Source organism: Poecilia reticulata, chromosome 8 (genome assembly GCF_904066995.2).
Source record: "Poecilia reticulata chromosome 8, P_reticulata-male-v2, whole genome shotgun sequence".
Taxonomy (NCBI): Eukaryota; Metazoa; Chordata; class Actinopteri; order Cyprinodontiformes; family Poeciliidae; genus Poecilia; species Poecilia reticulata.
The window spans coordinates 26652126-26679753 of NC_088837.1; the positions used below are offsets into that span (position 1 = coordinate 26652126).

At 42.2% G+C, this 27628-nt stretch overlaps 1 protein-coding gene across 3 annotated transcripts; it reads right to left on the reverse strand.

Annotated features, from left to right (window-relative positions):
• Positions 1-1157: 1157 nt before the first annotated feature.
• Positions 1158-27628, reverse strand: LOC103469501 (cytohesin-2-like). 3 transcript variants are annotated; one of them, XM_081610371.1, is made up of 14 exons: positions 27108-27628; positions 9498-9633; positions 9071-9147; positions 8833-8897; positions 8018-8084; positions 7108-7226; positions 5268-5348; positions 5031-5143; positions 4002-4150; positions 3529-3640; positions 3293-3369; positions 3140-3211; positions 2906-3054; positions 1158-1867 (listed from the first exon to the last, which is right to left on the reverse strand). In XM_081610371.1, the coding sequence occupies exons 1-14, from the start codon at positions 27150-27152 to the stop codon at positions 1783-1785; spliced, it is 1347 nt and encodes a 448-aa protein (XP_081466497.1). In that variant the 5' UTR covers positions 27153-27628; the 3' UTR covers positions 1158-1782. The 3 variants fall into 3 exon arrangements, with proteins under 3 accessions (XP_081466497.1, XP_081466498.1, XP_081466496.1); XM_081610372.1 differs by lacking the exon at positions 27108-27628 and adding an exon at positions 14602-16143; XM_081610370.1 differs by lacking the exon at positions 27108-27628 and adding an exon at positions 12563-14584.

Genomic DNA, 27628 nt, shown 5'->3' on the forward strand with positions numbered 1-27628 from the left:
GTCATTTCCTCTGGAGCCTAAACTTCAGCTGGTGTCAGGCTGCACCTGGTTGCTATGGAGACTGGAGAGGTGCTCAGTGTGTGTGGTCTTGGTGACGCGGTCGGTGTGTTGAACACACTGCATGATGTGAGTCTTTAATGATCACGACTTTTTACAGAAAATAAAGACAAAAAGTGACTAAAAGATCCTCCAGTTCCTTCAATAAATGAAAACATGAAGAATCTGAAAACATTTATTTCACTTCACTCCAGTTTTACTTTTCCTCAGAATTTATTTGTGTCAGAAGAAACAAACAATATGAGAAATAAAACGGCGTAACGAGTTTCTGCTGGTGTCCATGAAGCCGTTTCACCTGCAGGCGCTCAGGTGGAATCAGGTCAAATCAGGAGAATATTGAATAAAAACATTTCATATGAAACACCACGTTACGTATTTAAAAAGAATAAAATTTATAAACAATTTGAACTTTTTTGTTTCAGAAAATGAAACTAAATTTAATATCAAAACTGAGGTAATTTAAAAAACTTGCTTTCAAATGATCTCATTTATTAGTTTTATGTAAAATCATATTTAATATTTTCCCATCGTGTTTTTTCTTCATCAGAAACAAACCTGGATCCGTTTCTGTGACGTTTGAGAAATCCTGTGATCTCCATGGCAACCGGTCAGCCGTTGCCATGGAGACGGCTCCATGGCAACGGGGTGGGATCGGTTTCAGCAGCCGCTGAGTCTGACTGGCGACAGGAAGCAGAATCATTTGAGCTTCAGTTTCCGTTTCACGGATCATTTTTAAGGTTTTGATACAAAACAAACAAACAATGGATGTACAAAAAATAAGAGTTAATCTGAATTAAACACATAGATGAGGTGATTTTTTAATTTTACATCACAAAGAACGAGATGAACTAAATGAAATGACGCAGGAGGAAACCAGCGTCTCCACTTCCGGGTCTGCAGAGATCGATGGGGAACTTAGAAACCCGAGTTATTCATTTCTAATTACTGGAGTTTTCTGTCCTCCCAGTAAAACCAGTACGACTCACCGGAAACTTGATGTCTCTCGATCTTCACTGCGGTTAAAAAAAGGAAATAAAACTCAGATTTCAGTTCAACATGGCGGCGCTGCGGCGCCATCTGGTGGAGAAAAGGCGACACGCTTCGAGGAAAACAAACTTTATTCTACAAGTTTGATTATGCGATCATTAAATTACATATGGAACATAAAAATATAACAATCTGTACACATTCAACGGTTCATAAATTAAACAAGTTAGACTTATAAAGAAATGCTACATCGTTTCCTCAGACTGAATTAATTGTCATCCAGACGTATTTGACATTTTTACAGCAGGTTATTTTAAAAATGTTTTATAGTTTCTACTATGTTTCTGCGTTCAGACGTTTCTTTTTCTGTGCATTTTCCCCCTGGACTCTAAATGTAGCTTCATTCTCTGTAATCACTGTTATTAGTATTGAAATTACATCATTTTTGATACTTTTCTGTTTTTTGTGGAAATATTGAACATCCATGTTTTGCATCTTTTCTTTTTTAAAGTGAACATTCAGCATCTTTTCTTTGTTTTCGTCCTCTAGCTTCAGCCTCAGTTTCGTTTCTGCTCTTCTAGCTTCCTGCCGTGGTCCTCCGCTGCTTTTCGCTTCATTTTTAAGCTTCTTTGTGATCATTTTAGTTCATTTCCTCCAGGATCCGTCTGTCTGCAGTTTGCAGAAGCGACTTGGACTCTTCATTCTGTGAGCTCACGGTTCCTCTTCGTTCAAGATGCTTCACTCCGACGATGAAGCATTCCTGATCACCTTCCTCTTCCTCATCGACACCAGATCGTAAAACGGGTCCTTGGTGATGCTCGTCCTGGAAGAAACAACACGATTTCAACGTTTTCATGGCTGATCTGCACGTTTCTCCTGCTGCTGCACTTCAATATTAAAGGTCATGAAACTCATGTTGACATAAAATCACCTGAGGAAATAGAAACGTAACTATTGGATCTGTTGAAGAGAAAAAAGCTGAAGATGATTAAAAATACGTTTTATAAACACAACTAATGTTTGGGATAATTATCCAAAAGTCAAAACTCGCAGGTTTGTTTCAATTCGGCCATTTTGGCGACAAACTGGACTTTTAATCTGAAATAAAGTTTGGATCCAATCTGATCCAAACTTCCTGCAAAACTGGAGGTTTCCTGTTTTTACTGACTCGACTCGATTTTCATATTTTTTAAAAATATTTGTATCCAATAATAGTAAAACAATTAAAACGTATTATATTTAACTCCAATTGAAGTGATTTTTTGGAAAACCAAAAAAAGAAAATAAAATTCAACTTTACTGCAACATTAATCTTGTAATATTATGACAAATATTCTGACTTTATTCTCATTATTTTGATTTTTCTCATATTTAAAACAAATAAATCAGCATAAATCTGAAACTATCGTTTGAGTTAATTCATGATCAGAACCACAGTTTTTATTTAATCAGATATTTTCTGTCTGATATTTAAGAGTCTGAAAATATATAATAATAATATTAATGATAATAATAATGAGCCATTATTATTGTTAATATTATTAATAATTCATTGACCAGTTTCAGTCAGAGGATGGCAGGAGTGTGTGTGTGTGTCCGGTGTGTGTGTGTGTGTGTGTCCTGTGTGTGTGTGTGTGTGTGTCCTGTGAGTGTGTGTGTGTGTGTGTCCTGTCAGTGTGTGTGTGTGTGTGTCCTGTGTGTGTGTGTCCTGTCAGTGTGTGTGTGTGTGTGTCCTGTGTGTGTGTGTCCTGTCAGTGTGTGTGTGTCCTGTCAGTGTGTGTGTGTGTCTGTCTGTGTGTGTGTGTGTGTCCTGTCAGTGTGTGTGTGTGTGTCCTGTCAGTGTGTGTGTCCTGTCTCCCACCTGATGGCGCTGATCCAGTCGTCTCTCTCCTCCTCGCTGGCGGCGTTCAGCCGGTAGAACTGGTGTTTCCCCTCCACCACTCGGCCTCTGTTCTCCGTCTTGCAGGCTTTGACCTTCTGACCTTTGGGGCTGTACAGCTCCAGACAGAACTGGTGGAAACAGGAACCGCAATCAGAGGTAAATAATGTTGAAATGATATTTTCTGGCTCAGTTTGCAGAAGTTAGTTTCTCTACCGGTTTGCTGGAGTCCTGCAGCTTTCTGACACAGAGATTCTCCAGAGGGATGATCCCGATCGGGTCTTTATCCTGCAGGACAAACCGAACGTCACACACACACACACACACACATTGCTGCTGCGCTCTGACCAGCAGGAAGCAGAAACTCACCGTTGTGTACTGGAAGTAGTAGAGGCAGCTGTCGGTCAGGATGAACCAGCGGCGTTTCCAGGTCTTGACTCGGCCGCCTGGAGCCACAACAAACACGGTCAGAACCGCAGTGGCTAGAGAGGCGCTACGGCGTCGCTGCTGCTGCTGCTGCAGCGGCCAGAGAGGCGCTACGGTGTCGCTGCTGCAGCGGCCAGCGAGGCGCTACGGCGTCGCTGCTGCAGCTGCAGTGGACTCACCCATCTTCAGCAGCCAGCCCTCGCGGTCCGGGTTGAAGAAGGTCAGAGTAAGGTCGTTGCCGTCGTCCTCGGGGATCTTGAAGGGTTCGCTGCGGATGCTGGCGTAAAGTTTCTGGAGGAAAAAACGGAGGTGACGTCAAAAAAGAGTTTTGTTGTTTTACAAAATTCACTAAATTCAATGCAACCAAAAAAACAGCTAAACTTTTTTTTATCAAAAATGTCCAAAATTAGACTGTTTCCTTTCAGAAAATGTATTTTCATAACTCTAGCTTGCACAATTCTAGGTAGGTAATTTTATTTTATTTTCAGCAGCCAGTGAATTCAGAGCGAAGCTGAAGGGTTTGGGTCAGTGTGGAATAAAACTGAGTGTTTGCAGACGACACTGTTTGGGCTAAAGTCCCTGTAGCGCCCCCTGAAGGCAGGAGGGACCAGGTTTTGGTTTTGCTCTGTCGTGTCGGTGGAAGTGAGCGGACCGTGAGCAGGTCGACGGGAAGGTCGGCGCCGTTGTTGATTCCTCGGTTCATGCAGACGAAGCGCTGCAGGTTGGGCTTGTCTTTCACGTTGGGGTTGTGCAGACTGGTGTTGAGCATGATGATGGCAAAAGACAGGATGTAGCAGGTGTCTGTAAGACAAACCGCAGCGCTGCTTTGTTATCGCTGCCTCAGCTGCACAGCCGCACCGGCCTATTCAAAGTAAAGGCTTTGTGCAGAAGGCAGTGAGGAATCAATGAGCACAGAGGTTTCAGGCTCTCTGTTTCTATTGGTCGGTGAAGCAGCAGAGCGTTTCTATTGGTCAGTGAAGCAGCAGAGCGTTTCTATTGGTCGGTGAAGCAGCAGAGCGTTTCTATTGGTCGGTGAAGCAGCAGAGCGTTTCTATTGGTCAGTGAAGCAGCAGAGCGTTTCTATTGGTCAGTGAAGCAGCAGAGCGTTTCTATTGGTCAGTGAAGCAGCAGAGCGTTTCTATTGGTCAGTGAAGCAGCAGAGCGTTTCCATTGGCCGGTGAAGCAGCAGAGCGTTTCTATTGGCCGGTGAAGCAGCAGAGCGTTTCTATTGGTCGGTGAAGCAGCAGAGCGTTTCTATTGGTCGGTGAAGCAGCAGAGCGTTTCTATTGGTCGGTGAAGCAGCAGAGCGTTTCTATTGGTCGGTGAAGCAGCAGAGCGTTTCTATTGGTCGGTGAAGCAGCAGAGCGTTTCTATTGGTCGGTGAAGCAGCAGAGCGTTCCTATTGGTCGGTGAAGCAGCAGAGCGTTTCTATTGGTCGGTGAAGCAGCAGAGCGTTTCCATTGGCCGGTGAAGCAGCAGAGCGTTTCCATTGGCCGGTGAAGCAGCAGAGCGTTTCTATTGGTCGGTGAAGCAGCAGAGCGTTTCTATTGGTCGGTGAAGCAGCAGAGCGTTTCTATTGGTCGGTGAAGCAGCAGAGCGTTTCTATTGGTCGGTGAAGCAGCAGAGCGTTTCCATTGGTCGGTGAAGCAGCAGAGCGTTCCTATTGGTCGGTGAGTCGTACCTGTGGACTGGAACACTCCGGGGTTACAGTCGCAGTAACGCGCTGCGAACGCCTCCATCATCCGGTCGATCTTCTGGGCTTCACCTGGGAGCCGGAAGCTCCACAGAAACTGCCTGACAACAGATTTATTCAAACACATCAAAAGAAGCCAACGCTGGTAAAAAATGAGAATTATTTATGCTGAGAAAAACAGAATAAAGTTAAATAAAATGAATATTTAATCTGATTGTCACCAACCTCAGCGCCTGGACCAGATTCAGGTCGGAGAACTCGTGCAGAGCCACGAACGCCTTCAGGACCTTCAGGTGCATTTCCTCCCTGTGTGACATTCAGGAAGCAGACTGAGACCAGGAGCAGAGAAAACTACCAAACCCATTCACTTCGTTTAGGATTTGAGAAAAACTCAACAACGTAGAGGATTAAAATTCAGACTACAGTATTTCAAACTGAAAGGAACAACTTGTGGGCGGGTCCAGGGGGCGTGGCTAAATGCAGCTGCGGTAACTCCGCCCATTTTTGGTCCTGCCCCCAAAAGTTTCCTGTCCTCTCATTGGTGCTTTAAAGTTTGTAAAAACTAGGAAATGTAACAATTGAATATTGATGCTATGCTAACGATGCCTTCAAGAAAAATGGAAAAGCAGAATAACAACAACATAAGCATAACTAATATTAGTAAAACACATTAAACAGTTCCAGACTGTTTGCCTGTTTGTCCAGAACAAATTCAAATAAAATTTAAGAATTTAATTTTAATGGCAAAGTATAAATAAGATTGTAGGACAAGATAAATTAACCATAACTTCGTACAAACTGGAGTTTCTGAAGGAAAACGTCAAAATCAAAAAGATTCAACAGGCAGTTAAATTATGCTTTTCAGATTTTATTATATTGTTTCATTTGAATTTCTGAATATTTTCCCTTATTTTTTCCTTTAAATTTATTTATAAATACCGTGGCTAACTTTATATTAGACATTTTAATTAGTTTACTGTACTTTATTTTTTTTACATATTTGAGCTTATTTCATTATGTATCAAATATTTTTTATTCATCATTCTATTTTTATTAAATAACATTTTTATTAGTTTAGTTAGGTTTCTTTTCTTTGATTCCTTCCCCTTTAAATTTCTATTTTACTTTCTAAGTCGTGATAATCTACAGTCAAATATTTGTTTTTTGCAAAATATAACTATATTTCTAGGCAGAATAAAACGGTTTATTGTGTGTTTTTACTTTGACTGTGCAGCACTTTGGTTTTGAAGGTTTAATAAATAAAACTGGATTGGATTGGTTCATGCAGCTGTCCTCCAGTCCCTGTGACCTTCCTGTTCTAAACTTCTTGTTGTGACCTTCCTGCTGTGACCTTCATGTTCTGAACTTCTTGTTGTGACCTTCCTGTTGTGACCTTCCTGTTGTGACCTTCCTGTTGTAACATTCCTGCTGTGACCTTCCTGTTGTGACCTTCTTGCTGTGACCTTCCTGCTGTGACCTTCCTTCTGTGACCTTCCTGTTGTGACCTTCTTGTTGTGACCTTCCTGTTGTGACCTTCCTGTTGTGACCTTCTTGTTGTGACCTTCCTGTTGTGACCTTCCTGTTCTGACCTTCCTGTTCTGACCTTCCTGTTGTGACCTTCCTGTTGTGACCTTCCTGTTGTGACCTTCCTGTTGTGACCTTCCTGCTGTGACCTTCCTGCTGTGACCTTCCTGTTGTGACCTTCCTGTTGTGACATTCCTGTTGTGACCTTCCTGTTGTGACCTTCCTGTTCTGACCTTCCTGTTGTGACCTTCCTGTTGTGACCTTCCTGTTGTGACCTTCCTGTTGTGACCTTCCTGTTCTGACCTTCCTGTTGTGACCTTCCTGTTCTGACCTTCCTGTTCTGACCTTCCTGTTGTGACCTTCCTGTTGTGACCTTCCTGTTCTGACCTTCCTGTTGTGACCTTCCTGTTGTGACCTTCCTGTTCTGACCTTCCTGTTGTGACCTTCCTGTTCTGACCTTCCTGTTGTGACCTTCCTGTTCTAACCTTCCTGTTGTGACCTTCCTGTTTTGATCTTAGTTTTGACCTCTTGCCCGCCGTACCATTCTCCCAGGAAGTTGCCAATGGCGGTCTTGTTAAGCCCCTCCTCCTTGTAGAGGAACTCCGCCACCGGCTCGGCTCGCCACTCCAGGATGCCGTGCTCCACCAGGTAGCGGACGCCCTGCAGGAAAACAACGTTTCACAGGAAATGACCTCATACATGACGGTCGCCTCATCTTGGTCTCTCATCAACCAGAAGCATCATATCTCAGATCTCAATGGTTTCCTTCTTCAGGTTTTGAGTCACAGCTGAGTGAACTGATCTCTTCTCCATTTTGTATCGTGTCAGTAAAACTCGGTTTGGCTGCCAGGCGACGCCTCTGCATCTCTGAGGAACAGGATGTGGCTTTTCTCGCTGCTGCGCCGCTCTGCAGGCGGCTCCTTTACTGCATCACTCACTGAGCTGCTGCACTGAAAAAACTCAATCTTACCAAGACGTCTGGTTTAGTTTCTCCTGGAAATGTGTCAGTAAACTACAACTGAGACAAAAGAAACTCAGAAGAAACCTTTGAGCAGAAATAGGAGCTGATTTAGGTCAATAATTCCTTCATATTGATGAAAAGATTCTTCAATATTCAGATTATTTCACTTGGAATAATTTTTCCTATTTTATAAGTGAAATAACCTGCTGACTCAGTAATTATTGACTTAATCTCTAAGCTGCCTCTAAGTCAGTGTTGTCTTATTTCTAGTGCAACGAGACGTTTGCAGCAGAAACTAGACACAAATACTTGGTGAGATTTAGTGTTTTTGCAGTGTAGTTTCAGCTTGATGTGAACCATTAAAACCATTAAAACCAGTTGAATGGAAGCAGAAAAATCCCATTTACTCTGGAGTTACTACTGCAGGTCGGTGACCTCTGACCTCTGGACAGCCCCACAGTCACTGGATGTCCAGGAAATGAAAACTCACCACTTTTGGGTCCATGTTGAATTTCTTTTTCCCTCGTAGAAACTTCCTGTTCCTCACCACACTTTTACTAAAACAAGAGAACAAATGTCAAGAAATGAACTTTTTTGGTTATTTGCTTCATGTTAATCTAAAAAACAATTAAATTTGCATTTTCATTTTAAACAAAGTTGAATAAAATTAGAAAACGTGAACCACAGGCTCTGGGCTAAATGAAGTAAAACAGATTCATGCATGTTGTTCATTAAATGTGTTTTTAATCCAGCTCCATTGTGCAGGTTTTAAATAATCTCATTCATCAGCTGATGTTCCATTTCCCCTGCAGTCTGAGGTTCAGTTTGCAGAAAAATGTGTTTGGTTTTTGTGGGCAACGTGGCAGTGAACGCAGCGTTTCCCGTCAGCCGCTGAACGCAGCAACAAAAGCAAGAGGAAGTAGAGAAACGGGGTCACCAGTCATCTGAACATAAGTTTTAATTTAACACCTTTTCTTTCCTCTGGCTGTGAAACTGACGCCTCTGACCGACTGACTGAGCCAGCAGGCAGAAAACCACAACAGGTCGGAGAGTTGGAGAATTAAAACCGAACCTGAAACTATTTTATGATCTAGAAGCTTCACAGAGTGTCATTAAGCGCTCGCTTAAAAAACTGCAGCTAGAAAAGGAAGTGAAGAAAAGCTGAAAATAGTTCTGATTAAAAATAATTCAAGCTGACACAGTGAGCAGAGTTCAGCTGAAGAAAGGCGCTGGACACGGCCCAGCGGGCCCAGTTGGACCCGGTGGGACCCAGCTGGACCCGGATCCACCTGGGCAGAGCCTCACCTGTGGCGCCTCAGGTCCGGGTTGCTGGATCCGGCCGCTCCATCATTCAGCTCCAGTTTCAGCTTCTGAGGGAAAAATGGAAACGATGTTTGGTGTGAAAACCTGCAGCTGCTTCTGATCCTCAGTCAGAAATAATAAAATGACTTGTTTCTGTGTGTGTGTGTGTGTGTGTGTGTGTGTGTGTGTGTGTGTGTGTGTGTGTGTGTGTGAGCAGGTGTTTTAATGACAGGTTGGGTACCTGCAGGTCGTCCAGCTGCTCAGGTTGGCCGCTGCGGTCGCTCTGCCTCCTGTCCGCCAGTCGGAGCCTCGGTGGCGCTGTGGGGGGCAGAAAGGATTCAGAGCTGGATGACCTTCACACACACACACACACACACACACACACACACACACACACACACACACACACACACACACACACACACACACCGCTGGTCTGCAGCGACCAGCAGACCCACAGCCTCGTCACCCCGAGGCTCGCCCTCATCCTGGAGGAACTGAACCATTAATGAGACCCAAAAGTCACAATTCTAACAGGAACAATAAAACGAGAGAAGTTTCCATAACTACATCTGAAATCTGTGAAAATCCTCAGCTGGAAGCAGACAACCCCTGGAAACGCCTGCAGTTACCCGTTTTGCCCCGCGTTCGGGTTAAAAGCTGCCTACCTTTGCCCCAGAGGAAGCTGTCTTTTCTGCTGATGGCCATGTTGGAGTGCAGAGCGACTGGCGGCTCACAGGAAGCCCAGCGACGAGTCGGAGCGGAAAAAAGGGCCGGCGCTGCTGCTGCTGAGAAACCCACGCTCTGATGACGCAAAGAAAAAAATCACACCGTAGAAATATTTTCATCATCTCATCAGAAACTTCATTTTAAACCAGCTGTGAATATTTACGATCAGGAAGTTGAGAAAGATTCAGAACAGATCAGAATTAAAAAGGAGAATTTAATATTTTTGGCTCTTGGTTTTGTATTTGGATCATTTTGGTCGTTTTTCTGTTTGCCACTAACATACTTCCATACCTGGTTCACTCTTTGCTCCTCCTTTCCTTCATATCTTTATTTAAATGTTTATTTTCACCCAGCTGCTCTGTATTCACTGTCACCTCCCAGAGGTTAAAGGTCAGTCAGATCTTTACCTTCTTGTCAGATTGTTGCCTGAATAATTGTATACTATTTAAAAATGAATTTAAAAAAATGTCAAACGTGAATCATGATTATTATTTACTACAATTCAGAATCGATTAAAAATAAAACTAATCTGCTGTCAGTCGACCTCAGAACAGGACCTTCTGACGTCGCCATGGAGACGGTTCTGGGATGTACGCCTGCGCCGGAGAGCACAAAATGAAGACCACGAGCTTCACCGGGGTCAAAGTTCACCGGAAATATGTAGAGCCACGCCAATGAGGCGGGTTGTGATTGGTCAGAAGTTTGTTGCCATGTTTGATGATGAAATTAATAGAGAATGTAGTTTATTATTATTATTTATCTTTAGTTTTAAAATCTGTGTAAAATACTTTCATCACCTGATCCACGCTCCATTCCAGTAGATGGCGCCAACTCACATCTAACCGCCATAAAGAAGGAGAAGAAGAACAGCAGCGTCTCTCTGGTTTCACTCATCCTGATCATTTTCAGCTCCATTTTCAAGTCTTGGCAGAAATTCCTGTTTGGATTGTAGTTTAAACTTTGACTAGGCCATTTTAACACATGAACATGCTTCCATCGTGGGTCTGCACATTGTCAACATCCAAGAATTCCCAAATAAAACCCAAACTTTCCTTTAACTTCTCCTGGTTTGGTTTCTGCAGACACAGGAAGATTTTACCGTTTTCTGGTTTTTAGTCATTATGGTGAAACATTAATCTGATTAATTTTCACAATAAAAGCTGGAGTTTGATCACTGAGTGTTTGGAGGCATCAAATCTTTTCACTGCTCATCACTGCAGCATGATGCTGCCACCACCGTGCTTCACATTCACTCGCCAAACGTTTTGCAGTCCAGATTATCAACCAAACATCATTTTTTTCTGATTTTACTGCAAAACTTTTTACTGAATAATTAAATCTGAATCATTGGTTTCCTGACTGGATGATATTTAATGTTCTGCTGCTGGGCTCTTTCTGACGGGACGGACGCCATCTTGTTTTCTGCTTGTTGTCATTTTTCTCTCTGCAGGAAGGAAACCGAGTTACTTTCACTTCCATCCAGTCGAGGCTTCGCTCTTCTAAACAAACAGAATCAAACTTCTGGTCGCTTCTTCTCTCTCCCCTATGATGGCGTATTTATTCTGTTCTACTTCAAATTTAATCCAGATTATGACACAAAAAGAAGAACTGCTGATGTGCCAAATCTCTGACTTTTATTTTGGATTAAAGTGAATCTTGTGTTTCTGATCTTTGTGGTTTAATCTCATGAATAATCCAGAAGTTTTTTAAATGTTTTTCCTCCTGAAGTCAAACTGAGACTTTCTGGATCAGAACTTTCTCCTCAACAGCAGATTTAATGTTTTATTGATGGATGTTCTTGTTTTAGAGGAGATGTAGACACGATTAAAACTGTTAATACGACAAATCGTGTTAGTGGAGGCGTGGACAGGTGGGTCAGGGTGGCGGCGTTGACCTCTGCTCCGTCAGATTGGCTCATCGAAATGAGCAGTGACATCACTTCCTCTAAATGATTCTCCTCTATAAATAAAGCCAGCAGGGGAGGAGCAGTAATAAAACCTTAAATAGAGTTTAGGTGGTGAGGGAGTGTGAGGTTAAAGGTCAGAGCTACTTTTAACTTCATGATCTTTTTAAACTATTTTTAAAGTGTGACTTTGTTTCCCCATTTAACTTTAAACTGAATTTAACTCGCTGACCAATCAGGTTGTGATTAACCGCCAGCATTAGTGAGTCTGTAAATATCTACAATCGTTTTCTGTAAAATAAATCACACACATGTTAATATGGGTCAAATGGCAATTACCCAGGGCAGCACCGGGAGAGGGGCGCTCATAATTTAGAAAATAAAGTTCAATAAGTTTAATTTTCACTTTATTTCTTATTCACTTTTGATTTAGCTTGACTGCAAATCACTGGTTGTTATTTTTAAACCATAGTAAAAAGTAAAAATTAAAAATCATAACAGCTCCAGGTCACAGAAGTAAATCTGATGAATTTTGTTCCTGGTTTGGTTTTCTGTCAGTTTGCAGAGCGCTACAAACGATTAAAAGGATTTTACAGTTTAAAGGAATCAAACTGGATAAAAACGCAGTGAGAAAAGAAAAACCATAAATAAATGTTTTAGTGGAGCTTCATTAAAAGCTGCAGCTGCATTTGTTGGTTTTCATCTCTGACTTTATTTGCTCATAACGGTGGAGAGAAAAACCAGGCTGGTGTTAGCTAAACAAGGAGCAACAACAACTAGTAACCATGGTAACAAGGAGAAGAAAAGGAGGTCAGAGTTCAAAACAAGAAAACCCAGAAATCACCCGAAATGTTTCGGAAAGCGGAGGACTCTGGGTAATAATTTTAAACTATGAAGCAGTATTTTATTAATATTTTTACTATGAAGCTGTAGAAACGCATCATTTGAAAGAGGCTGCCGCCAACATGGCTGCCGCCAACAACATGGCTGCCGCCAACAACATGGCTGCCGCCAACATGGCTGCCGCCAACAACATGGCTGCCAGCGTCTCTAACTGTTTTGTTGACCTTCATGGCCGCCGGCCGTCATGAGGCTCGTTACCAGCTGCAGCTGCTCGGTTCCGGTCCCGGTCCGTCTCTTGTCTTGTGTCCGTAATGAGGGACGCTTTGTTCCTGCCGCTCCACGCCCAGCAGCAGGCTCGTTAAAGCGGGATCGGTTACCGGGTCCCGCGGCTCTGAACGGCTCTGAAGCTCCGAGTTCACGCATCAAACCGGAAGTTCAGAAACGGCCCGGAAGAGACGAGCAGGAAGATCAGAGAACCAGAAAACAGTTTCCACTAAAGGCCGAACAGAAAAGCTCTCAGAATGAAGAAATGATGTCATTTCTGCCTTTTTCAATGTCAGTTATTATTTACAGCAACAAAAACATTTCTGTTTCTGTGCGTCAGTAAAAATATTCCAGCTTCCTCTCCTGCTCTTTTCATTCTCACACTTTATTACTGAGCAGAAACATTTTTATATTGTAGAAATGTTCTGTATTTTCATACTTTAATGAATCATTGTGACAGAGATGTGTAACTTTAAGTCATATTTATCGGTAATGGAAACACTACCAATAAAAACATGCAAAATATTTACTTTTACTAATCTGCTGAACTTACTCTCCTGTTTTGTTTTAATCATTAGTTTGTTTTATGAGAATGAAATAAATCTGGTCACCTCTGACTCTCCTTCGTAATGACGCAGCGATCCGACTGCAGCACAAAGCTTCCTCTGGTGAAAAGTTGACTTTACATCACAAAACTCATTCAAGGCCCCATGTTGCCACGGTAACCTAGCATCCATAATGCTGATGTTTCCTTGAGATCAGAGCGCTTTCGGATCACAGATCTATTTACAGCAGAAGGTGGGCAGCGCATGAACTTTAACATGAACGAAATGAGTCAACGTCCATAAAGAGGATTTCATTAACTGACAGTTTACTTTTAAAATGAATGGATTCTGGACTTTTCAGCTCTTTTCAAACCTCATCCCTTCATCTTCATCCCTTTCTCCATGTCTCGATTTCCTGCAGCTACATGTTTCACCGAGGTCTCAGTGATAATGACTCTGGTTTGTCGTGTTTGTTCAGTCAAGGCTGGCAGAATAAAGCAGCTAGTGAAACGTTTTGAAGCGTCTCAGTCGGTCGCTCCAGGTTTACGTTGGTCAGAAACTCTGCGGCAGAAAGAGTTCGTCTCCGTCGGTTCTGCTTCAACCGGGAGGGTTTTGGGTCTTTTTGCTGTTTTCTCAGAACCTGAAAGTCTCATCAGACCAGAGCGACGTCGGCTCCACCTCCTTCAAATCAAACTAAAATGGTGTCAAACGTCTGTGCTGCAAAAATGTTAAAGAGATTAATAAATGTGTCCAGAGGTCATGAAAGGTCAACCAGCCACATTTTTCAAATCTAACCACATTTGTGTTAATCGACTCGGCTTCGTTTGAGCAGCTCTGAAGATACTCATGGCGATAACTTCTTTAATACTATGAACATTTTTGCTGCACAAACGTTTGACGATGATTTTGTCAGATTTGAAGAAGGTGGAAGAAACTTCAATCCCAAAATACATAAAAGCAATTCAAGACAAATATCAAAACTAGACTAAAAACAAAGATTTTAAATACAAATAATCAATTTCATCATCTCAATTTGAATTCATATTCTGTGTTTTGGATTTTTAAAGGCTCTTTAAAGGATCAGTGGCTGCAGAAGGAAAAGCTTCTGAGCTGCTGAGTTTGGTCAGGTTTGGTTAAACTGTGAAGTTTCAACTGGATTTCACTCAAACAGCCTTTAATGTAGTTAACTTTATTTTTGTATGAAGGTCCACATGGCACTAGGTGGAAAACCTCAAAAGAAACAGAAACATCTATAACATTCTGGAATTAACTAGATAAATACATTGTGAATAATAATCAGATTTCCACCCATTTAAACCAGTTATTTCAAAAGTATAATAGCAAATATTTTATAGTAAAATTCAACAGCAGTAAATAAATAAGCATTTTTATCAATGTTATGTTAAATATTTTCACAAACATTTAGTTTTTTAAGTCTTTTTTTTCCCTTTCTACAACACCAAGTGTATTTTTTTCTTTTTAACTTACTAGCTTGACTTCAATAAGATCATCCATCCATTTTCTTGATATCCTTGTCCCTCAGTGGGGTCAGGAGGAGCTGCTGCCTCTCCAGCTAACGTTCTGGGCGAGAGGCGGGGTCACCTGTACATGTCGCCAGCCTGTCGCTTTGCAACACAGAGACACACAACCATGCACACACTCACTCACACCTAGGGGCAATCTGGAGAGGCCAATTAACCTGACAGTCATGTTTTTGGACTGTGGGAGGAAACCGGAGTACCTGGAGAAAACCCACCATGCACAGGGAGAACATGGAGACTCCATGCAGAAAGACCGGGGCCGGGAATCGAACCCAGAACCTTCTTGCAGCAAGGAAACAGCTCTACCAACTGCGCAGCCTGTGCAACAATCAATCAGAGCTCATTGATCAGCACCATCACCGCCTGTCCTGCACAGTTCTGGGTTTACATGCTACCAGCACTGTTAGCTTCTGATGCAGGAGCGACAGGTCAGTCACACGCTAGCAGATTGAGTCCACCTGGTCCTCACCACCAACACTTCACCAGAACATGAACTGATTGTTGGCTCCAGGAATAAAAATGTGAAAGTGGTAAAACGTGTCCTTCCAGTATTACATCATATCTGCTGATGGAGGGAATAAAACATGAAGCCATATTTTATGAAATCATAACTGTTGCATAAATGCTCTGAAACACATGCAGCTTTAATTTGGGCCGCCTGCAGTTTATCCAGATGTTTTTTAAGTATTTGACCAAACAGAATAATTTCCTGCTTTGAGTCGATTGTCACCAAAACTCAGAAGGCAAAATGCTGCAGCTCTCAGTTTCTGGGATTAACAGCATTAATCTCAGCTAAGTAATAAACTACATACTAATTTGTTTTGGCAAAAGATGTTTTATTAAGGTGATGATATTAAAAATGTTTTAATTTGCTGTCAAAATTAACAGAAACAAAAGTTTGAAAACAGTCTGAGAGGAATTGATCTAATTAATGTTTCATTTCATGAACTGATTTACTGCAATAAAGTTTTCAATAATATTCCGTCTCGTTGATCTGATCTGTTTTTATTTAGCAGATTTTCCACCATCCAGCAGAGCAGACATGTTAACATTAATAAATGTGTTTTGGTTCAAGCAGACCCAGAAGGCGGCGGCGGCGCCGCGCTGGACCTGAGCCGTCAGCCATGTTGACCTCAGAGTCCCGGGGTCACCGTCTCTGTTCTGCTCCTGCTGCGCTGACGTGATCCGCCAAGCAGGAGGGGAATTAGCTTCCTGTGACCTCAGGGGGTCGGCGCTCTGCTCTGCATGTTTTATCTCAATCAAAGCGACGCTAAGCGCTCTGTCTGCAGAGCGGCTTCGTGAGGTCACAGTTCCTAAAACAGGAAGTAGAAACATCACTCACACTCTAAAACAGGAAGTAGAAACATCATCCAGACTCTCAAACAGGAAGTAGAAACATCATCCAGACTCTCAAACAGGAAGTAGAAACATCCTCCAGCCTCTCAAACAGGAAGTAGAAACATCACCCAGCCTCTCAAACAGGAAGTAGAAACATCATCCAGCCTCTCAAACAGGAAGTAGAAACATCACCCAGCCTCTCAAACAGGAAGTAGAAACATCACTCACACTCTCAAACAGGAAGTAGAAACATCATCCAGCCTCTCAAACAGGAAGTAGAAACATCATCCAGACTCTCAAACAGGAAGTAGAAACATCACTCACACTCTCAAACAGGAAGTAGAAACATCATCCAGCCTCTCAAACAGGAAGTAGAAACCTCACTCAGACTCTCAAACAGGAAGTAGAAACATCACTCAGACTCTAAAACAGGAAGTAGAAACATCCTCCAGCCTCTCAAACAGGAAGTAGAAACATCACTCACACTCTCAAACAGGAAGTAGAAACATCCTCCAGCCTCTCAAACAGGAAGTAGAAACATCCTCCAGCCTCTCAAACAGGAAGTAGAAACATCACCCAGCCTCTCAAACAGGAAGTAGAAACATCACTCACACTCTCAAACAGGAAGTAGAAACATCATCCAGCCTCTCAAACAGGAAGTAGAAACATCACTCAGACTCTCAAACAGGAAGTAGAAACATCACTCAGACTCTCAAACAGGAAGTAGAAACATCACCCAGCCTCTCAAACAGGAAGTAGAAACATCACCCAGCCTCTCAAACAGGAAGTAGAAACATCACTCACACTCTCAAACAGGAAGTAGAAACATCATCCAGACTCTCAAACAGGAAGTAGAAACATCACTCACTCTCAAACAGGAAGTAGAAACATCCTCCAGCCTCTCAAACAGGAAGTAGAAACATCACTCACACTCTCAAACAGGAAGTAGAAACATCATCCAGACTCTCAAACAGGAAGTAGAAACATCACTCACACTCTCAAACAGGAAGTAGAAACATCCTCCAGCCTCTCAAACAGGAAGTAGAAACATCACTCACACTCTCAAACAGGAAGTAGAAACATCCTCCAGCCTCTCAAACAGGAAGTAGAAACATCATCCAGCCTCTCAAACAGGAAGTAGAAACATCACTCAGACTCTCAAACAGGAAGTAGAAACATCACTCAGACTCTCAAACAGGAAGTAGAAACATCACTCAGACTCTCAAACAGGAAGTAGAAACATCACCCAGCCTCTCAAACAGGAAGTAGAAACATCACTCAGACTCTCAAACAGGAAGTAGAAACATCCTCCAGACTCTCAAACAGGAAGTAGAAACATCACTTTGCCTCTCAAACAGGAAGTAGAAACATCGTCCAGCCTCACAAACAGGAAGTAGAAACATCACTTTGCCTCTCAAACAGGAAGTAGAAACATCCTCCAGCCTCTCAAACAGGAAGTAGAAACATCCTCCAGCCTCCAGGCAGCCTGAAGAGTCTGGTGTACAATTTCTATAAAATCTAAAAAGATACCAGAACGTCTCTTCTTCAAACTAACTTTCTTCCTGTTAGTTTCCGCTCCCCTGTCGCCCCCTGCTGGTCAGGAGGAGTGATGCTGCTGGTCAACGACTCGATGCGCTGCTGGATTTCCGTATAGAAAAACTTTTTAAACTAATTAGAATTATAAACTGAGATTAGTGCACTAATTGATCACTATTATTAGCTGAAACTTGCAGGATTGTGTTGAAATGATTTCTGTTTTTTGAAGTGCGTAGTGAGCTGAATTGTTCTGGTTTCATTTCGACGGGAATCTTCCGGTAATTTCTCCTCCGTCTCTGTCGTGTTTCATGGTTTCTGGATCATTTCCAGCTGCTGCTCCTTGCAGCTGTTACTCAGGCCCCTAATCAGCCTCACCTGCTCATTGTTCTCTGATCAGCTCCTGCTGCTGATTAGCTCATAAAACCCAGGTCTTCCCGTCCTGTTGCTCTTCTCCTGTTTGTTTATTAAAACCCAATAAATCCTTATGGTTTCTGCTGTGTGATGGGATGGAAACATGTTGGGAAATGCATCCAGAAATCGGTTAAAGCTGCTAATTTTAAAGTCTTGGCGCCAGAAAAACTCAGACTGAAGAAGAAGTTAAAGGAAAAAGTGAAATATGAACTCAGCTGTTTCATCAAACGTCTCCGTTCCTGCAGGAGTTTGTTGAAAATTTAAAATTCATTTCAAGTTTTCCATCTTTCACAGGAAACAAATTTACCAAAAGAAAAGACTGCAGCTTTTTAAACAACACGCTTCAGAATGTTCTGCTAATTTCTTTCATGTTAAGAAGCAGCAGCTTAAATTTGATCCTGATTTCTTCAAATAGTTCATTTATTGTTGCTTCTGTTTCTGTTTCTCAGGAAAATCCAGAGAAAAACATCATGAGGAATATATTATTTCCCCCAAAGTAATAAATGACGTGAAAAAGATGCAATAAAAAAGCTTTTAAAAGCAGAATATTTATTTAACTAGTTGTAACTATTGATCGTCCGTTTGAAGATTAAAACTGTTCACAGAATAAAACCCAGAGTCTAATTAACAGATCAGCCTTTCTGTGAAACTTCAACTTGATATTTGGGCCACAGAGAAACGGTGATGATGAAAGAGAGAGAAACAGAGAGAGAGAAACACAGAGAGAGAGAGAGAGAGAGAGAGAGAAACAGAGAGAGGGAGAAACAGAGAGAGAGAAACAGAGAGAGAGAAACAGAGAGAGAGAAACAGAGAGAGACAGAGAGAGAGAGAAACAGAGAGAGGGAGAAACAGAGAGAGAGAAACAGAGAGAGAGAAACAGAGAGAGAGAAACAGAGAGAGACAGAGAGAGAGAGAAACAGAGAGAGAGAAACAGAGAGAGAGAAACAGAGAGAGAGAAACACAGAGAGATAGAAACAGAGAGAGAGAAACAGAGAGAGATAGAAACAGAGAGTTAGAAACAGAGAGAGAGAGAAACAGAGAGATAGAAACAGAGAGATAGAAACAGAGAGTTAGAAACAGAGAGAGAGAGAAACAGAGAGATAGAAACAGAGAGATAGAAACAGAGAGAGAGAAACAGAGAGATAGAAACAGAGAGAGAGAAACAGAGAGAGAGAAACAGAGAGATAGAAACAGAGAGAGAGAGAAACAGAGAGAGAGAAACAGAGAGATAGAAACAGAGAGAGAGAGAAACAGAGAGAGAGAAACAGAGAGATAGAAACAGAGAGAGAGAAACAGAGAGAGAGAAACAGAGAGAGAGAAACAGAGAGAGAGAGAAACAGAGAGATAGAAACAGAGAGAGAGAGAAACAGAGAGATAGAAACAGAGAGAGAGAGAAACAGAGAGAGAGAAACAGAGAGATAGAAACAGAGAGAGATAGAAACAGAGAGAGAGAAACAGAGAGATAGAAACAGAGAGAGAGAGAAACAGAGAGAGAGAAACAGAGAGAGAGAAACAGAGAGAGAGAAACAGAGAGAGAGAAACAGAGAGAGAGAGAAACAGAGAGAGAGAGAAACAGAGAGAGAGAAACAGAGAGAGAGAAACAGAGAGATAGAAACAGAGAGAGAGAGAAACAGAGAGAGAGAGAAACAGAGAGAGAGAAACAGAGAGAGAGAAACAGAGAGAGAGAAACAGAGAGAGATAGAATCAGTGAGAGAGAGAGAGAGAGAGAGGCACTTATCTGATCAGAGCAGCAGCTCCTGCTAGGGGGGATCAGAGGAACATGGCAACCCGCCTCTCTTTCATTTAGCAGAGAGAAGCACTCAGCGCACCTGAAAACACACACACACACACACACACACACACACACACACACACACACACACACACACACACACACACACACACACACACACACACACACACATTAACACACAGGCTTCACTTTCAGCATGGATGAAATGAAATCTGTTCTGTTTTCTGCCTCTGATCTCAATTAACTCCAGTAAAAGTAAAAAGTTTCTGATCAAATGATCATTTAATATTAAAAATGACATCATCAGATTGATCTAAGTATAAAGTGAAGTGAAGCAACAATAAAAACAAACTCAGGCCAAATTAAATGTTTCCAAATCTGTTTGTCTAAATTAAAAATGTGTCAAACTAACAGAAACTGCAGAGTCAGAGTTTCTGTTTCTCACAAACGAACGTTTGAGTTCTCAACGAAAGTTTTAAACTTTTAAGATCATAACTCAGAAACATATTTTAACATATAAAACATTTTAGGAAACATGTAAATTATGGATGAAGTTTAAAAGCATCGATCCAGCAGGACAAATAAATCCTGTAAATCCACAAGCCGAACTGAGAGCCAGTCAATGAGGTGAGGAGAGTCACTCAGATATAAAGTTATTATTGTGGAAAATCCACAGATAATTATTTCTGACCGCCTCAGTTTAATGTTGTCCTCGGGTCAAAATGACCGAGATTTGTATGTGTTTTCCCTTTACACAGAAAATGAGGCAACAGGAGGGAAGGAAACCTGATCAAATCTAATGTTTTATATGTAGGGACAAAATAAATTCAACATTTTTCCTTTTTTTACACAAAAACAAACAAAAAAAATTTACTAAACAAAATTAATCCAAATTATAAAAACTGAGTGAACAAAATAAAGTGAACCGAGAGCAGTAGCTGCAGCTGTTAGCAGATGCTAGCTGCTGTTAGCAGATGCTAGCTACTGTTAGCAGATGTTAGTGGATGATAGTGGATGATAGTGGATGCTAGTGGCTGTTAGCAGATGTTAGCGGATGATAGCGGATGCTAGTGGCTGTTAGCAGATGTTAGCAGATGTTAGCGGATGATAGCGGATGATAGCGGATGCTAGTGGCTGTTAGCTGCTGTTAGCAGATGTTAGTGGATGTTAGTGGATGATAGCGGATGCTAGTGGCTGTTAGCTGCTGTTAGCAGATGTTAGTGGATGTTAGTGGATGATAGCGGATGCTAGTGGCTGTTAGCAGATGTTAGCGGATGTTTGTGGCTGTTAGCAGATGTTAGTGGATGCTAGTGGCTGTTAGCAGATGTTAGCGGATGATAGCGGATGCTAGTGGCTGTTAGCAGATGTTAGCAGATGTTAGCGGATGTTAGTGGATGATAGCGGATGCTAGTGGCTGTTAGCAGATGTTAGCAGATGTTAGCGGATGATAGCGGATGCTAGTGGCTGTTAGCAGATGTTAGCGGATGATAGCGGATGCTAGTGGCTGTTAGCAGATGTTAGTGGATGATAGCGGATGCTAGTGGCTGTTAGCAGATGTTAGCGGATGATAGCGGATGCTAGTGGCTGTTAGCAGATGTTAGTGGATGATAGCGGATGATAGTGGATGCTAGTGGCTGTTAGCGGATGATAGCGGATGCTAGTGGCTGTTAGCAGATGTTAGCGGATGATAGCGGATGCTAGTGGCTGTTAGCAGATGTTAGTGGATGCTAGTGGCTGTTAGCAGATGTTAGTGGATGATAGTGGATGATAGCGGATGCTAGTGGCTGTTTGCGGATGTTAGCGGATGATAGCGGATGCTAATGGCTGTTAGCGGATGTTAGCGGATGATAGTGGCTGTTAGCAGATGTTAGTGGATGCTAGTGGCTGTTAGCAGATGCTAGCTGATATCTCCATTTTCTTCCTAAGCAACAGAAACACATCACCGCCGGTTTGGATGCATCAAGGCACCTTCAGACTCATGAGATTAAATTTTATCTGTTTCCAAATTTAACAAATCAGGAAACTAAAAATAACTGGAGATTCTTAGTTTCAGCTAAAACTCAGAAACTTTCCACAGCTGAACAGAGATGAGCTACGTTGTCGTCCTCAGCCCAGAGCTCCCAGCTCTTCTCTTCATATTTTCTCCAAACAGTTTAAACTCTCCATGTTTCTGTTTTTTCTCAGCTTTTGTTCCTTGTAGCCATTAAACAGCTGACGGTCGCCATGGAGACTCATTAAGGAGAAGTTTTATTTGACCCTCCTGTCATCCTTCACCTCTGACTCACCCACTGTTTTCACAGCCAGTTCAGAAACCAGCATCGTCTCCCAGTTTGGAGCAGGACCTGCTGCAGCAGCAGCAGCTGCAGCAGGTCCTGTGTTTCATGTTTCAGCTGCAGCAGCGTCTCCATGAACGAGTGTTAGATGTCAGGAGGGAAACTGACTGTGTGGGCCGTGCTTCGTCCAATAAGGAGCAGAGATGCATGCTGGGAAGTGGTGGGCCGTGTCTGACCTTTGGGACGCGGTCGGAGGTCTTTCCCCGCCGCGCTGTGAGGCGGATAAACAGAACCAGCTGACTGGACCCAGAAAACAGAGTCTGAGCGTTTTACAGTTTACAGCTTCATCATTCAGACGAAGGTTTTATTTTGAAGCTTTAATTTCTTAACGAGATGTTGGATTTGACATGGCAGCATCATGCTGTGGGAGCAGATGATTGGATCTCTGTAAATTTACCCACGCTGCCTTGCAGCTGTCCTCTAACTCAGGTCATAACATGTTTTCAGCCATCTTGAATTTGGTTCTAGACTCAAAGCTTAAATTTTCCTCCTCATTAGAATATTTGCTCAGATGATTTTTGATGTTTGGTCTAAACATCAAAAACCTGGTTCTGTCGAACCTCAGGGGTTCGGCGGAGCCTCTGCCGACCGCGGAGGTAAAGACACATTAAATAACTTGTGTAAAGTCGTGATGATGCGCCGCTTTGCCATCACTTGCTGCAGAGGATCACGTTACATTGCTGAGCCAATCAGAGGATCACGTTACATTGCTGAGCCAATCAGAGGATCACGTTACATTGCTTAGCCAATCAGAGGATCACGTTACATTGCTTAGCCAATCAGAGGATCACGTTACATTGCTTAGCCAATCAGAGGATCACGTTACGTTGCTTAGCCAATCAGAGGATCACGTTACGTTGCTTAGCCAATCAGAGGATCACGTTACATTGCTTAGCCAATCAGAGGATCACGTTACGTTGCTTAGCCAATCAGAGGATCACGTTACATTGCTTAGCCAATCAGAGGATCACGTTACGTTGCTTAGCCAATCAGAGGATCACGTTACGTTGCTTAGCCAATCAGAGGATCACGTTACATTGCTTAGCCAATCAGAGGATCACGTTACATTGCTTAGCCAATCAGAGGATCACGTTACATTGCTTAGCCAATCAGAGGATCACGTTACATTGCTTAGCCAATCAGAGGATCACGTTACATTGCTTAGCCAATCAGAGGATCACGTTACATTGCTGAGCCAATCAGAGGATCACGTTACATTGCTTAGCCAATCAGAATCAGAGGATCACGTTACATTGCTAGCCAATCAGAGGATCACGTTACATTGCTTAGCCAATCAGAGGATCACGTTACATTGCTGAGCCAATCAGTGGATCACGTTACATTCCTTAGCCAATCAGAGGATCACGTTACATTGCTTAGCCAATCAGAGGATCACGTTACATTGCTTAGCCAATCAGAGGATCACGTTACATTGCTTAGCCAATCAGAGGATCACGTTACATTGTTTAGCCAATCAGAGGATCACGTTACATTCCTTAGCCAATCAGAGGATCACGTTACATTCCTTAGCCAATCAGAGGATCACGTTACATTCCTTAGCCAATCAGAGGATCACGTTACATTGCTGAGCCAATCAGAGCTGCGGAGGAGCCTGATTGAAGGAGCTCCTCTCAGCAGGGATTTGAACTTTTCTCTTTAATTCAGCAAAACTCACAGTTTTTACCAAATCCTGTAGCTTTCGGTGAACTTCTAAATCTGCTCCTTAGTCGCATCTTTTCGGGGTTGCTACTGCCTCTAGTGGTGTGGGGTGGTAACACAACTAATATAATTACATTACTAAATCAGAATACCACAAAGTCTTTTGTGTGTCGGGCGGTTGGAATAAGAACGGTTCAGTGAGTGCGCATATGCAACTGGGAGGTTCGGTACCTCAAAAAAGAACCACTGATCTAGAAATTAAAATCTTCTTCATCGTCAGCTCAACGTTTTGGGTCACATGTTATCTTGTGGTTTTACAGATTTTCTCCACATTGATAAAAAAAACAACCAAAAAACCAAAATAAACTCCAGTTGCATGTGAAGAAAGGTTTCCCCAGAGAACCATGCTGCCACCGCCGGTATGTTTTTGTTCAGTTTTGTTTTTAACGGGGATCTAAAGTTCAAATGTAACATTTTGTACCTTTTTCTATCTGGATCTCCTGCTTCTAGAAACAACCCAGTGGTGTTTCTCTGGAAATACGTTTCATTCAATATTTATCTGCCAGCTAAATACGCTGTGAGCTAACGAAATACTTAGCTTCAGGGACGTAGTTGGTTAGTTAGTTAGTTAGTTAGTTAGTTAGTTAGTTAGTTAGTTAGTTAGTTAGTTGGTTAGTTGGTTAGTTAGTTAGTTGGTTTGTTAGTTGGTTAGTTAGTTGGTTAGTTAGTTGGTTAGTTAGTTAGCTAGTTGGATAGTTAGCTAGCTGGTTAGTTAGCTAGTTAGTCAGTTAGTTAGCTAGTTAGTTGGTTGATTAGTTAGTTAGTTAGTTAGTTAGCTAGTTGGTTAGTTGGTTAGTTGGTTAGTTAGTTAGTTAGATGGTTAGGTAGTTAGTTAGTTAGTTGATTTGTTAGTTGGTTAGTTGATTAGTTAGTTAGTTAGTTAGTTAGTTCGTTAGCTTGTTGGCTAGTTAGTTAGTTGGTTAGTTGGCTAGTTATTTGGTTAGTTAGTTGGTTTGTTAGTTAGTTGGTTGGTTAGTTAGTTGGTTAGTTGGTTCGCTGGTTGGTTAGTTAGCTAGTTGGTTAGTTGGTTAGTTAGTTGTTTATTTATTTAGTTAGTTAGTTAGTTGGTTAGTTTGCTAGCTAGTTGGTTAGTTAGTTAGTTAGTTAGTTAGTTAGTTAGTTAGTTAGTTAGTTAGTTAGTTAGTTAGTTAAATGTTTTTAACGTGAAAGTGATTTTCTTGGAACGTCTGAAGATCTTTTCCTTTATTTCCTTTTCTTTCTTTTCCTCTTTTCTTTTCTGAAGTGATTTTTCTGAGCGGGAGTCAAACTTGTCCTTTCTGTTCGTTTCAGCGTTTGGGTTTCTGGTGAAACCTTTTCGTTTAGACGCTGCTGACCTGACTGGACTCGTTGGGTTCGGTGTCTACAGTCCAAACCCAGCAGGTCTGAGCTGAAGCATAAACAAACTGAAGGGTTATGAAGCAGGAGCGCGTTTTGATGATGGATGGTCTCTCGCTTTAATCAAAACGTCGGGTTGTTGTTGTCGAGTCCCTGAAAGCGACGTCCTAATTATGTCTCCTGTGGATGAATCAATAAAAGCCTAATATCCAGGAAATACGGTGCTGTTGACATGTTTGCACAGAGATTCAATTAAAAGCAATAATCAGACTAAAATTGGTCTGAGAGCAGCGTTCAACACAAAGTGCCTTTGAGTTGGTAAAAACCTGGCAGACACGGTTTTATTATGTCAAAATTAGATGCTCTTACAAAGTCAGAGCAAAATCTGCGAAGAGGCTCCAACCTGATCAGACCTCATTAGAAACGTCTGCAACCGAGGAAATGCAGAACAACTCAAGTGGAAGCAGATTTAAAAAATACCCAAAACATGTAAAATGTAAAGAGAGAGAGAGACAGAGGAGGGATTGTTCTGTTGGATGAAACGGCCAAGAACCGTTAAAGGAACGACACAAAAACCTCTGAAGACACTGAGAGCAACTTCCTTCTTCACCAGATGGAAACAAGATGGAGGATTTTAGCGGTTGGAGGATTTCTGATGCTAGCGCTAGGCTAGGCAGATCGCAATCAGCAAATCGACTCAAAATATCGATAATATTGATACCAAGTTGGTATCGGACTGATGAAAAGATCGATACTTTAGTGTCAGATTCTCTCTAAATTTTATTTAGTCTTTGTAGTTTCTCAACTTTACTGTGCAAAACATTTAGCTTTGATTTCTCAGATGAGAGAAATAATTTTTCTCTCATCAGAAAATGATGAGATTTTCTCATCATATTGTAAATAACCATGTAAATTGTTATTTACATTATGTAAATAATTCACATTGTTATTTACAAATGTGTTTTATTTTACTGTTTATCGTGTAAATATAAATGTCATTATTTATATTTTGTAAAAACATAAAAACTTTATGGTCTGTTTCTGGTTTAAACAAAATCATTCAAAAGAAAAACAATAAAAACATCTAAAGGTCAGAAGTTTGATGATATATCGTTTAATATCGATATCGGCGATAATGGCCCAGCATCGCAGATTAATGAAAACCTTCATAATCCAGGATCAGGTGAGAGCAGACAGGTGTGCAGAGATCTTCTATTCATGAAGACATCTCACTCCCACACACCAGGAACATGTTTTTTATTAGAGAAAACTTTGATTTTTACAAAGTGAAGAGCTGAAGCTGGTTGTTTAATGAAACCCAGCAGCTCTGATCATGGCTGCTGCTTCAGTTCAGGAGGGAAAATGATCATTTATGCTCAGAAACAAGTTTCACTAGACGACAGGATTCACTGAATTCACTCCATTCATTTCCTTCAAGGGTGAGAGAACGATAATAATTATAATTCCTGATTCATGGCGCATTATTCCTGCAAGGACGACATGAAGGTACATGCTGCAGAGGGAGGGAAACGTCTGACGCCCCAAAGAAACAATCAGGAATGAACAGATGGAGATCAGGAAGGAGAAGTTTGGTTGATTATTTGGATTTTACACGAACAGAACCACGTCTTTAATGAGGAGCTTTAAAACACAAAAGATTTCCCAGTAAAACGACACAAAGAGCAACTGGAGAGCAGAGGAAACAGACAGGAAGTTTAAAGCTGCTCATAAATCTCACCCACAGCAAACTACGGTGGTGGCAGAATAATGCTGTGGGCCTGCGTTTCTGCAGGTGAATTGGTAAAAGTTAAATAATCCTGGCAAAGATTTTAACCTGGAAGCTGAAATCCTTTCAGAGTCTGAACCAAAATGAATCTGAGAATGTGACTCAGACATCGACCTTCAGGTTTTCTCCACCAGTCGGACTGAACTGCAGCTGCTTCAGTCTCCAAACGACTGAAAACACAGACTCCCACCACACTTTTCAGATTTCATCAGTGAAAATGTTGTAGACCATTAATCACCAACCTTCCCATCGCCGTTATTTTCCACAGCTGATGGTCCTGAAATCATTCCCGCCAAAGACTTCCGGTTTCAAAACAGGAAAATAGTTTCTACGTCCAACCAGAGAGGAGGAGAGACCACAAATAACCGGGCAGTAATGAAATTAGAGGGGTGGTGTGTGTGTGTGTGTGTGTGTGTGTGTGTGTGTGTGTGTGTGTGTGTGTGTGTGTGTGTGTGTGTGTGTGTGTGTGTGTGTGTGTGTGTGTGTGTGAGGGAATGCTGCAGCACCTGAGAGGCAGACATGCAGCTGAACTCCTCCCACCGCCTGCAGCAGCAGCGCTGTTACCTAGAAACCAGCCGGAGCCGCAGCGACCAGCGGGCGGAGCAGCAGCACTCAGTCCGGCTGCGGAGCGCCGAGCGCGGCGTGGCGGAGCGCGGTGGGGCCGGGACGCGCCTGGAGGTCTCCGGTTTCCCCGCTGAAAGCCTCGGAGCGGCGGACCGCGCAGCCCGGAGGTGAGCCGGAGTTCAGGGAGGATTTCTGCCGA

Coding starts and splice junctions, on each gene's coding strand:
- LOC103469501 (XM_081610370.1), bottom strand. CDS start 12,727: ATGCGTGAACTCGGAGCTTCAGAGCCGTTCAGAGCCGCGGGACCCGGT. Junction 9,634..12,562: donor GAACCGAGCAGCTGCAGCTG/GTAACGAGCCTC, acceptor TTGCGTCATCAG/AGCGTGGGTTTCTCAGCAGC. Junction 3,370..3,528: donor GGGCTGGCTGCTGAAGATGG/GTGAGTCCACTG, acceptor TTGTGGCTCCAG/GCGGCCGAGTCAAGACCTGG.